This window comes from Herpailurus yagouaroundi, unplaced genomic scaffold (genome assembly GCF_014898765.1).
Source record: "Herpailurus yagouaroundi ecotype Mexico unplaced genomic scaffold, PumYag 142, whole genome shotgun sequence".
In the NCBI taxonomy this organism is placed as follows: Eukaryota; Metazoa; Chordata; class Mammalia; order Carnivora; family Felidae; genus Herpailurus; species Herpailurus yagouaroundi.
This window is the reverse complement of record NW_024412397.1, coordinates 41,831-55,174: the sequence shown is the minus strand read 5'-3', so window position 1 is coordinate 55,174 and position 13,344 is coordinate 41,831. Positions and strand designations below refer to the sequence as shown.

General features: G+C 45.9%; 1 protein-coding gene across 1 annotated transcript in view; it reads right to left on the bottom strand.

The window, feature by feature from the left end:
- Window positions 1-13,344, bottom strand: part of PARD6G (par-6 family cell polarity regulator gamma) — an 82,879-nt gene that overhangs the window by 66,086 nt on the left and 3,449 nt on the right. The window contains exon 2 of the mRNA XM_040479513.1: window positions 2,080-2,302. Coding sequence (XP_040335447.1) covers window positions 2,080-2,302 — 223 coding nt within the window. The remainder of the gene's footprint in view (window positions 1-2,079; window positions 2,303-13,344) is intronic.

Below are 13,344 nucleotides of genomic sequence, written 5' to 3'. Positions count from 1 at the left end.
AGATACAATCCGAAGCAGGCTCCAGGCTCCGAGCTGTCAGCACAGAGTCCGACGCAGGGCTCGAACCCATGAACTGGGAGATGTCGACCCGAGCTGAAGTCAAATGCTTAACCGACGGAGCCACCCGGGTGCCCCTAGTATGACAACTACCTGAGGTAGGCGCTGCTCTCCCATTTTATAGACCAGAAAGAACATTAAGGATCAGCTGGTCAGAGTCAGTGAGAAGGTGCTAGAGGCAGGGTCTGAACCGGGGTCCCTGACAGAGGTCTCTGTCATGTGACAGAGAAAGGCACGGGTTGCAGGTGACACACTACGGGGCGGGGGAAGAAACCCTAAGCCAGCCAATTAAACTTTGAGCTATTTCTCTCAGGGCAGCGGCAGAGGGAAAGTAAACAATGAAGACAGGACACAGGGCCTCAGCCAGCAAGCTGAAAAGAGGCAGAGCCGCCAGAGCCGCCCCTGGGAAGTGGACACACTCGTGGGCACACAGACCTCGGAGCTTCCTGTGTCACCTCAGCTTCAGAGGGTCCACAGCACGGGGTGCCAGGTGTCAGCAGCACACTGAGGGAAAGGCGCGCCCTCGGTGGCACCTCCAGTTCAGCTCCGCACAGACAACACTCGTTCCCTCTGTGACCGATGGATGACAAAGCCCGCGTGCAGATCTCCGGTTTACACGGTGCTCCGCACCCACTGCTCACCCTCCCGCACCCTGAGAGCAAGCACTGTGACCCGGGATGGCCAGGGCGGAGCGGCGGGACGTGGCCCCGATGGCCAGCAAGGAGCCCTGAGAACGGCCGCTAAGTGAGGCACAGAGAAGCAGAGTAACAGGACAGAGAACGGGCCGAGGGGACACGAGGTGAGTGGGTAGCGCGGTCTGAGGGCGGGCCTATCTCAGAGGGCGGCTCCAGGCGGGGGGGGGGGGGGGGGGGGGGGGCAGCCGGGCGCGGGTGCGGCCAGAGCAGCCGGCAGGAGGACGCGGCAGAGCCCGGGGTCACGTGGAGGCAGCGGCGCAACGCTGCAGGGCTGGGGACGAAGCAAAAGCCACTACGCGGAAGTGACAGTGCCATCAGCGGGACAGCCAGGCTCAGCAGGGACTGAAGACGCAGAGCTGTCTGATCTCGTGCCAGAGAACCAGGCAGAAGGTGAGGTCAGCGGGTCTGCCGCTGTTCCCTTCCGGCAGCACAAACAAGAAGAGCGGCCAGCACGCCCTGAGCTCTCCGCACGTGCGCCTTCTCCCAACGTGATGCCGCAGCAGGGACTGAGGCACCGCCTGCCCTCAGAACCAGGCGCCCGGCTGTACGCCTCGGCCTCCGGCATCCCGGCCTCCTCCCGTTCCGAACACTGTGGCTGCTGCTCCCGGTCTCCGCTCGGCTCTCCTGCCCCCACTGAGGCCACTGCAGCCAACACAGCGAGCCACGGCGGTCACCCCGCGAGTGTCCCCTGCGGGCGGTCTGTGCGCTCGCTGTGGGCACAGAAGTTCCAGTCACGACCAAGTCAGCCAGAAAACGCCTCCCTGCAGGCGGCTCTTTCCTTCAGTATTTTATTTGGAAATGGGAAGATTCTCCCAAGTGTAGAGATGAGACCAGCACGAAGCCCAGCTTCGACTCAACAGCGGGGCACACGCCCTCCCAGCCATTAAACTACGTTAGCAGCCGGTTTTCCCATAAGATGATACTGTTACAGCAAAGCTAGACCCTCAGAGCTAAAAGTTAGCCAAAGTTATAATTTAAAGCTAGCATAAGTTTCCAATCCTAAAAAGACAGTGGAAAACACACACTAGCAACCACGAGTTTCATTCCTGGGTTACTGGCTAATGCCGTTTTGTTAGCGAACTCGCATCCAGTTAAAATATGAAAGCATCAATAGTATTTCTTCCTCAGTCTTTAAAAATCAGAAGTCAACACTCTTTAAGATTGAAAACGCATTTAAAATTTTGAAGACCTTCCAATAAACTGGTGTTGACCAAACACACGTTGCCTTCTTTTCTACCACAGGCTAGAAAAGGGAATCGCGTGGCTCTGTAGCAACAGACAAAACCGAAAGCTGCGTGTTTGAAATGGGTGCGGCGGCCCCCGGTACCTCGTTTCTGGATGAAGACCCTGAGCAGGGGGTTGGCGCTCGAGACCGCCTTGCAGAAGTTGTCATCGTTGTTGATGGGCAGCAGGTCGCCGTGCACATCTGCGTAGCCGATGGTCACGTCTGTGTTGGAGATGTGGTGCGTGCGAACCACCAGGCTGTAGAAGTCTTCAAACTTCCCTGGCTTCTGGCGGTCTAAGGAAAACCTCCGGAACTCGGCCCCAAACTACAATGCAAGAGACGGGGGGACATAAGTAGCAGGGAAAGGACGGGAAGTAAGGCTGGTTCACGTCATGCCAAGCGCGTCCTGAGCCTCCGTGAGGCCCGGACACGGCGGTGAACTGTGTCCCTGTCCTCATAGAGCTTCTGCAAACACACAAGGAAAGGGCAGACAGGAGTGTGGGGGACCCTGTCCTCATAGAGCTTCTGCAAACACACAAGGAAAGGGCAGACAGGAGTGTGGGGGACCAGTTCACTCAACGCTGACCTGTTTCCTGAGGACAGGACAGGTGCTGGAGCTCAGGCTACTGAAGAAAAAGCAAGGTCAAAAAGTATTATGAGTACGGTGGACGAGATTGAAACAGGAGCCTGTGCTTAGTGAGGGCCTTCACCTGGGGCGGCTGTCCAGGCTCAGCTTGCAGTGTCCGCACAGCCCCGACACAGGGGCAAACGCTCATAGGCAGGAGGGAAGCAAGGCCAGCTGAACGCTCTGTATTTTTCCCGAGGGCAATGGGTGGTCCTGGAACAGTTTCAATTTTAAGCAAGGAACTGATTTGATATGATTTGCATTTGATTTAAAAAAAAAAATTTTACGTATTTACCGAGAGACAGAGGGAATGAGAGAAAGCAAACGTAGGAGTGACAGGGGGGCAGACAGAGCGCAAGAGAGAGGGAATCCCAGACAGGCTCTGTGCTGTCAGTGCAGAGCCCCACGCGAGATCATGACCTGAGCAAAAATCAAGAGTCAGATGCTTGACGGACTGAGCCACCTAGGGGCCTCTGACTTGTATTTTTAAAAGACCAAAGGATCAAAAGTGGAAGCAAAAGTGAAAGAAGGAAGGACTGTGGTAAAAAGAAGGCTTCACAAATCTCAGGGAGACACGAACGTGGGCCCTGGTCCCGCCCAAAACACAGAGCAGGTTTCTCTCTCAAAAGACGGTACTCACTCCGCCTGCTCTGGGAGATGCCCAGGGCCCAACTTTCCTGACAGTCCCTGGCCCTGGCACAGTTCTCTGCCAGGAAAGGACCCTAGGTCACCTCCCACGGGCTGAACCATCCTGGGATCCGAGGACACCACCTCTGTTTGGCCTAAGGGTTTCTGGATTAGGACATGCTGTTGTCCCTCGCTTGGCAATACAGACCTGTATTCATCAGGCAGCACAGATTCAGTGCTCTTCAACACAACTGAAAACTAATTATAGTGGTTCCAAAATACACAAAAATGAAATGTCTAATGTTTATACAATACGAGTCATTACATCATCTAGACATTATGTCAACTAGCCAAGGGCAAATCAACTCAAACCATATGGGTTTGTGTGGTTCTCAAAGTGGGCAGGCATCAGAATCACCTGGAGGCCCCTAGAGGTCTGGACTGGGCTGATCTGGAGAGCGGGCCCCATAATTTGCATTTTTAACAAGTTCCCAGGAGAAGCTGATGCCCTTGGGCTGGGGACCACACCATAAAACCACTGGTTTTAAGGGAATCAGTCTCCAAATCTCCGTGGCCACAGATCTCTGAGAACCAGAGTCTGCTGTTCCATTTCCCTTTTTAAAAAACAAAACAAACCTCTCACCCATCCCACATTGCCCCAGGAATAAAATACTTCAGCACGCAGGACAGTGGGACATTCCGAAATACTGGTTCGAGAAAAGCCACCTTCGATGGGCAAGCACAACCCCTAAGGCCTCCTCCCACGTACTGGGTCAGGGGAGGAGGGGCTCCGGGCTCAGCCCAGAGGGCCACGCGGCAAGGCTCTCCCCCGCCACTCTGCTGCTGTCAGAGGTGCCCATCTTGAGATGGGGCCTGTGAACACAGCACAGCAAACCGAGAAATCCCTCCCGCATTGCTGAGAGGTCAGCATTCCTCGTCTTCTCCATATTTATCCCAGCATGCACCATTGGCTGGCCCAGGGTGAGCAGCACACAATCTCTCACACACAGGCTTACATCCTGGGGACACAAAACTTTTGAAGACACAAGAGTTCAAGCCTACATTAGTTTAATGTGATCTTTTTTCAGATTCGGTTATGTCGTCACATCATGAATATTTATTTCAACAATAGCCGTCATCTCTCCCATCTCAGATCTAATACAAGCTAACTTCCAGAGCAATTAGTTCTTATCAGTATGCACCCTCTTTTCATTAAGCACATAAGGAGAGTTCAATGGTGTCCAATGAAATCAGCGTATGGCTCTGAGTTTCACGTGCGGTTCTTGATTCTTCCCCCAAACTGGACACCACGCACTCACTCTGATTTAAGGGACACCGGCTGCCTCTCCTGACTCACTCCCCCTGGATTAGGCCACATCCTAGGTGAGCAGTGAGAAACAGCCCATGCTGGGCCAAGTCCCTCCTGCATTTGGCAGTCAATCTAAGGGTAGTCTAATTTGTTTCTCCAATCTTTTAGTGGTTTTCTTCAAAATACGTCTTTATAATTTTTTTTAAACTTTTTTTTAGAGAGAGAGAAAGAGTGAGTGAGCAGAGGAGAGGGCAGAGGGAGACTGAGAGAGAATCTTAAGCAGGCTCCACATGGAGCCCGACACGGGGCTCATGAACAGGACCCTGGGATCATGACCTGAGCCACCCAGGTGCCCCTTCTTCAAAATACGTCTTAACGTGTGCATTGGAAACGAAAATGAATCCAGACTGCTTCCTGACAGAAAGCAAGTCTGATTTGTATTTGATAATGAGGCTGACTTTGTTAATCCATCCAGCAGTATGGTGAACAATGCTTCTTACGTTGAATGAGTCCCAAAGTTTGGCAAAAAGAGGTATGAAATGGGATATTAGCATTTTTCCTAATTTTTTTTTATTATGGCAAAATACACATAACATAAAGTTTACCATTAAAAAATTTTTTTTAAATGTTTTTTTATTTTTGAGAGAGAGAGACAGAGTGCAAGCAGGGGAAGGGCAGACAACAAGAGAGACACAGAATCCGAAGCAGACTCTAGGCTCTGAGCTGTCAACACAGAGCTGGATGTGGGGCTCCACCTCACAAACCATGAGATCGTGACCTGAGTCGAAGTCAGATGCTTGACGGACTCAGCCACCCAGGTGCCCCTAAAGTTTACACTGCTGAGTAGCTGTCCCCATCCATGTGTCTTCGTATGTTGTGCAACTGAGTCCGTCCCCATTAAACACGGACTCCCAGCCCCTCCCCCAGTCCCTGGTGACATCACCTACCTGCCCGTCTGTATGAATATGACTCCTCTAAGTACTTCATATGAGTGGAATCATCCGTTTTTGTCTTTCTGTAACTGGCTCATTCCCCTGATCAAATATATAATTTGAAACACTCTCATTCTGTGGGTTGCTTTACTCTGTGGATTGCTTTACTCTGTGGATCTGGGTCCTTCTAAGGGGAAATGTTATGGCTGTGAGCAGGGCACAGGAGGAAAAGGTAGATTGAGGCTGCTGTCTAATTTGCCTGCCAACCTAGGGCAGGTGCCATAATGTCAGTTTTTCTTAAAACTTTCCTTAGTGAGCACTTAGCTTTGAAGTTGTACCTGTTCTGGACTGAGGAGACGGCCTCCCAAACAGACACCTCCCTTTGTGGAGTTCTGCAGTTTGAATGTGGGACAGCAGGTGAGTGTCTGACGCTCAACCGTCACTACCTTGTCATGAGCCTTGCCGCGGGAACAAACTCCTATAGCGAGGCTTGGCATTTCAGGCTGGTCTCCAGAAAACTTTAAAGTTGGTTCAGGCATTTGCATAGGGATCCCTATGTACTAATGCAGTGGTCTTCAAATGTCACATACCTCCTGAGGAATTCTGAAAAACTACCACTATAAAAAGGATAACATATTTTTAAGTTAGCGTCTAAATTTTTCATAAGAAAAATAAATAGTTGCAAGGGATATAATTTCCAGCATACTGTATTTCTTTTAAAAATAAATATTTTATCAGATGATCTTTTAAATACAGTCAATGAAAGCTAAATGCCATAGTGATATGATGTTACCATCATGCATTTTAAAATAGAATAACCAACTCTTTTATAACAATCAGAAATTCCACATGGGCTTTTTTTCTGTTTGGTCCCTTGTTTCTATCACACTGCTCCAAGAGGACTGAAGCCTAGTATTTTATCATAATAATTTATGCTGGAGTACCCTGCCACTCTTCTATGCAAGAAAATCAGATAAATTGAATTAAACATTCTTTTTCACATGGCCACAAGGCTCTATTTGTGGAGAATATTTCTATAGTGGTGTCAGTGGTATGGAGTTTTAATTTTGCAAGATGGAAAGAGTACTGGACGGTATGCACAACGGTGTGAATGTAAACTGTATACTGTGAACTGTGTGCTCAGAAACTGGCTATGATGGTGAACTTAATGCCTGGGTTATGGACCAAAACTATACAGTAACATAAAATAAATAGATTTTTTACAGTAGAAAGTTTGTAGCCTAAGTCATCACAATGATTAAGTCATGATTGAAACAGTTACACATTTTCATAAATAATTATTAACCATCCTAAGTAAACACCTAAAAAATCTTTCATGAGGAGTGTTTTTGCTAAATGAGGTCAGAGTAACATTGGCTCTTTTGCTCCTTCTCCCCCCTGTGAATGTAAGTTGATGGGACTGAGGGCTCAGAAGGCATGCCAGACCTCAGCTCTGTGACTCTTACCAAGTCATGTGCCAGAAATAAATAATCATAGAGTGGTCTATCATTAACAATATTTTTAATAATCTATTAGCTGACAATTAGGAAAATTTTCAACGCTGTTGAAAGCAAAGTCTTGGAAACCACTGGACTTGCAAAATTTACTGCCCAATCCTTGGAACCACTTTTTCAATTTCTGGTAAGTACACCAAGAATTATATGCCAACGAATCGTGTCTGCATTTAGAGGAAACTTGTTTAACCTGATATAAAGGGAAGTAAAAATATAAAGTCAGTACCCCATGCTAATATATATATATTTAATTAAAATGCTTTTATCGGGGCGCCTGGGTGGCGCAGTCGGTTAAGCGTCCGACTTCAGCCAGGTCACGATCTCGCGGTCCGTGAGTTCGAGCCCCGCGTCAGGCTCTGGGCTGATGGCTCAGAGCCTGGAGCCTGTTTCCGATTCTGTGTCTCCCTCTCTCTCTGCCCCTCCCCCGTTCATGCTCTGTCTCTCTCTGTCCCAAAAATAAATAAACGTTGAAAAAAAAATTTTTTTTAATGCTTTTATCATACTGAAGTTGGATTCTTATGTAACAACACCATTACCAAAGTCACTCAAAATGGATAAATGACCTAAATGTAAAACCTGAAACTACAGAATTCTTAAATAAAAACAGTGCAAAAGCTTCAGGACACTGGGTTTGGTAGTGATTTACTGGATATGACACCAAAGGCACAGGTAACAAAAGAAAAAACAGACACTGGACTTAATGAAAACTACCTTTTGCGCATCAGAAGACACTATCCACAGAGTACAACAGCCTGCAAAAAGGGATAATACTCAGAATACACAGAGAACTCCTAAGTACAACTGGTATACATCCATACAATGGAGTGTCATTCAGCCTTAAAACGGAAGGGTGTTCTTTCACCTGCTGCAACATGCACGAAGCTGGAGGACTGTGCTGTGTGAAATGAGCCAGCAACAGAAGGGTGAAGGCTGTGTGGTCCCACTTGTAGGAGGTCCCGGGAGCCATCAGATCATGGAGACAGAAAGCAGGTGGTAGTTGCAAGGAACTGGGAAGTTATTGCTTAACTGACAGACTTTTGGTTTTACAAGATGAAAAGAGTTCTGGATATGGAGGTGGCGGGGGGGGGGAGGCGGCGGCTGCACAACCGTGTGAATGTACTTAGTGACACTGAAGAGCACACGTAAAATGGTTAAGTGGCAAATTTTATGTCATGTGTATTTTACCACAGTGAAAGAAATGGAGGGGAATAAGATACGTACAGGAGGCTGGGAAAAGCTCTGAAATTCCTACAAACACAGAAGGCCACACACACATGCAGTGCTGTGTGCATGATCAGGAGAGACCCAAGAAGGCTATAGAATCTCTATCTGGTTGACCTGGGATTCTGTGAGTCAGGAAGTGAAGGCTAAAGTGGAGCACAAGCAGCTGGAACTGACACACACACAGAGCCTCGAGCAGAGGCTGGGGGACCTACTGGTTGAGCTCACGTAAGGAAACCTCTGTGCAATCACCAGATGACCATGAAGCTAACAGTGGTTGCACATAACAAATAATACACTTTACAGAATTTGTCCAGGAAAGTCACTAAACAAACAAAAAGCAGCAAAGAAATAAACATTAAAAAAAATTAAAATGTCTAGTTTTCAGCAAATTTATGAGATATATCAAGAAACAGAAAAAAAAATGGCCTCCATGCAGAGGAAAATAAGCAGCCAATGAAGGGCCCTGATGCTGCACTTACGAGACAAAGATTTTAGATCAGCTATTATAATTATGTTCAAATAAGTGAAGGAAACCAAGTCTAAAGATCTGAAGGAAATCATGAAAGCAATGTCTAACCAAACCAAACACAGAATAAAAACAAAGAGATGGAGATCATTAAAAAAAAATTTTTTTAATGTTTACTTATTTTTGAGAGAGAGAGGGAGATAGAGCGTGAGTGGGGGAGGGGCAGAGAGAGAGGGAGACACAGAATCCGAAGCAGGCTTTAGGTTCTGAGCTGTTAGCACAGAGCCTGATGTGGGGTTCGAACCCAGGAACCGTGAGATCGTGACCTGAGCCGAAGTCGGACACTCAACTGACTGAGCCACCCAGGCACCCTGGAAATCATTTTTAAAAAAAGAATCAGATTGAGATTCTAGAGTTGAAGAATATAATAACTACAGTAAAAATGTCCTAGAGGGACTCAACAGAAAATCAGAGGTGGTCAAAGAAAGAATCAGAAAATACGAGGATAGATCAATTGAGACTGTATAGTCTAGGGAGCAGAAAGAAAAAAGAATGAAGAAAAATGAGCAGAGCCTCAGAGACCTGTGGCGTATTACCATGCATCCAAAGAAACACAGCTGGAAGTCCCAGAGCAGGAGAGAGAAAAAAGCAGAAAGAATATTTGGAGAAACAATGTGTATAAACTTCCCAAGTGTAATGAATTTAACTACATATCCAAAAGTTCAACAAACTACAATTAACATAAACTCAATGAGATACACAACTAGATGCATCCTAGTCAAACTGTAAAACCCAAATACAAAGAGAGAATCTTAAAAGAAGAAAAACAATTCATCCTATATAAAAGATCTGCAATGATATGAATAACTGACTTCTTATCTGAAATCACGGGGGCTAAAATGCTGTGGGGTAACATGTTTGGGGGCACAATGCCAACTGAAAATTCTATATCCAGCACAACTACCCTTCAAAAAATGAAGGAGAAACAAGACAGTCCAAAATAAACAAAAACTGGGAGAACTGTTACCAGCAGGCCTGCCTTACAAGAAATATTAAAGCTATCCTTGAGGCTGAAATAAAAGACCACTATATATTAACTGGAATAAATAGTACTGTTAAATGTAACTACAGAGGTATATGTAAATGGCAGAAAAGTATACTTTTGCCTGTTTGTAATTTGTTTCTTCTGATTAAGAGACAACTACAGAGGCAGCTTATTTTCCTGCTTCCAACATTTGTAGTTGCTGGCAGCGTGTACTTGGTCTCCATCAGGCTCACTGACCCCATAGCCAGACTAAGGTCCAAAGTGGCAACACTGTGTGTGGGGCCTCTGGCTTTCCCTGGATAGTGCCAAGCTCTTGTGAGTGGAACGGGCCTGTGTTGTCCCCCAGAATGAAGTATTGATACATGCTACAACAAAGATGAACCTTGAAAACATGCTAAGTGAAGGATGCCAGATACACAAGACCACGTACTGTATGATGTATTTGTATGAAATGTATGGAACAGGTAGATTCACAGAGAAAACAGACTAGTGGTTACCAGGGACTGGGGACAGGAAGGAATTGAGAACGGCTGCTAAGAGGTAGGAGGTTTATTTTTGGAGTGAAGAAAATACTTTAAAATTAGGTAGTGGTAATGATTGCACAAGTCTGTGAATATACTAAAAACCACTGAATGTGTACTTTAAAGTTGTGAATTTTATTTCACATGAATTATAGCTTACAGAGCTGTTATTTTTTAAAAAGGTTTCACCTCAAAGAATAATTTTCTAAAATAGCCGACTGAAGACTGATTGGAAGCTGTATTCAGAAACTTGGAAACCCCAGAGAGTGACACTGGCCAAGTACAATGGAGGCTCTGCTTTTGCTCTAGGCATACAGGAAATGCTAAAGGACCAAGTGTCCAAGCATCTGTTGTCAGCACACATCAATTTAGAAGATAAAAACTTAAGAACTCAGGGAACCCCCCCGGGACACCACCCCCCCCCCACCTGTCATTACTGCTGGGTCCTGAGACTTAGTCCAAGCTGGTAGGGCAAGCTTTTCCAGTTCAAGTTGGTCCACAGTGTTGAATTGGTAAGGACAGAGGGCAGGCACTCTGAGCAGGGTAGAACTTGCCTTCCCTCACACCCATCTCCACCCTGGCCCCAAACTGCAAAAGGCTCTCAGTCCCTCTTGTCCAATTCAGAAACTAAAACTTTATATGAATAATATTTTTGGAGTCCCAAGGCTCTGGCAATACAAATCTATTTTCATCAACCAATGTCATGTGACTCCAAGGATAATCTGTTACCACTAACATGATTATTTCTTATTTTCCAAGTTAAAAATATTAAAAATGTAAAAAAAAATTTTCTTGATACCTAATGAGGTCTTTCTACACTTACCCATATGTTTAAAAAAAAATCTATTTTGTGTAGGACACTGCAGGGCACAAAAGTCTTGTTTGGGTTAGCTGTCTTCATGCACACAATTAAGTCCTAAGCTTCCCCATGGGAAGTGCCCTTCCAAGAGTTCACACTGAGGGTCTCAGAGAAGGTGAGAGATTTGCCCAAGGCCACACAAATCCTTGATTCCAGGTTGGAAATAAGACTCCATTTCTTGACTCTGATCTTTTTCTACATGGGCAGTGCTAAGCTGCTGCCACTCCAAGCTAACCGAAAAAACCATTCTTCCTACCACTGAAAACATGGTTCCCAGATTTCCTCTTACACTCACTCAGGTAACATTTACTTAAAAACTCTAAAATGTCACATTAAAAAAATGTTTTTTAAGTTATTTATTTATTTTCAGAGAGAGAGAGGAAGAGAGAGGAGACTGTGAGCAGGGGAGAGGCAGAGACAGAGGGAAAGAGAGAGAACCCTAAGTAGGCTCTGCACTTTCAGTGCACTTGAACTCACAAAGGCGTGAGAACATGGCCTGAGCTGAAACCCAAGAGTCTGACACTTAACCGACTGAGCCCCCCAGGTGCCCCCCTAAGATGGCACATTTCTGATGATTAAGAAGCAGCTCTGGCACAAGGTGGCACAAGGTCATCCCCTCTGTGAGGGCTAAAGTCAAAGAGAAGAGGAGGAAATCAAACCTAGCACTTTCTTCTCATCTAGGCCGCTTCACACAGTGTCTTTCTAGCTAAAGAGGGCACTCAGGGCTTGAACCCCATGTGATGTCCCCACATGCTGTGAAGATTGTAGGGGAGGCAATTAATCACTGTTTCTATCACTTGAGGATTAAAAGCTCACACGTTTGTATTTCTAACAGTTTTGTGGGGGCAGGAGATGCACATACACCATTTTTAATCTCAAGCCTAGAAAAGAGGAAAATTGAGGTCTAGTTTCTGGTATGACACTTGAGGTGCCATGTGGAGCCCAGAGTTCTGGGGTCAGTTCAGTACCTGGGCTGGCTCACGAGGGTCACATGCAGGGACACTGCACTGAGACATCTGTGCAGTGTGTGACAGGATGTTCGTGGAGGCCTCTCCAACATGTATGCTTAAAAAAAAAAAAAACAGAACAAAACTCGAACTACACACTGTTTGGTGTGTTTTTCTTTATGGTTTGAATAGGGGTAGAATCACACAGCTCAAAAGTCAAAAGGTATTCAGTAAAAAGTTTCCCAGCCACCCTGCCCCTCCCCCACTGGAGCTGGTGATTTCAGTTGTATGCGCCCTTCAAAAGGTGTTTTCTGCATGTGAAGGCACATGTGAACTGTATCTATATTCCTTCTTTTCTAAATAAATGGTAGCATGCTATCCACACTGGTCAACTCTGGAGGGTTTTTTTTTTTTTCCCACTTATCTTCTATATTTTGAAAACATTCTTTTTCTGGATGCTCATGGTCTTGTAAGGGAGGAATCTCTAACTCTCAGATGCCCCTGAACTGAGAAAGGTTAAGTCACTTGGCTCCTGGTTTGTAAGGTACCCACAGACAGGGACGTGACAGGGTATCGTCAGACTCACCAGGGAAGGTCACAGGAGCCAGGTGTTAAGGTAGAGTTTTTACCAGTTAAAATTTGCTTAGTAACTGGGTCACTTCTAAGGCACCTCCCAAACCCCAGGGAGCCACAAATTTGGTTATTTATTTTACAAATTTGCAATTACCATATGAGTTAGGGCAGCAAACTGCCATAGCTCACACTAGAGTACGAGCCCAGGAGCATGGGGTCTGCTTGTTCTAGACTAGTAGAGTCCCTAATATACAGTAGACACACAAATTTTCATTGAATTAATGAATTAAACTTCTGTCAACTGGTTTTAAAATAAAATTCTAGAATTTTAATTAAGTGGACATTGACTGACAGTCTCAAAACAGGAATGCAGTAGGAGATACAAGCATGAAGTCACAAACCATGTCCCATGTCACACATCAGCCCTGTCCCATGTATGTTAGATTTGAAGACAAATGCCAGTCCCCCCAACCCTCCCAACACAAGGGTGAGGTTTTCACCATCAAAACCAAGGAGACAATGTCCCAATGACTATTTGTAAACAGGTGAGTAAACAGGCAAACTGAGGGGTCTTTAGCCACGTAACACACACTCTCCGTGGTAATCAGGTTGTGACCCTGCTTCAGATGGTTCAATGATAACGGCCAGTTTTTTTTTTTTTAATTTTTTTTTTCAACGTTTATTTATTTTTGGGACAGAGAGAGACAGAGCATGAACGGGCAAGG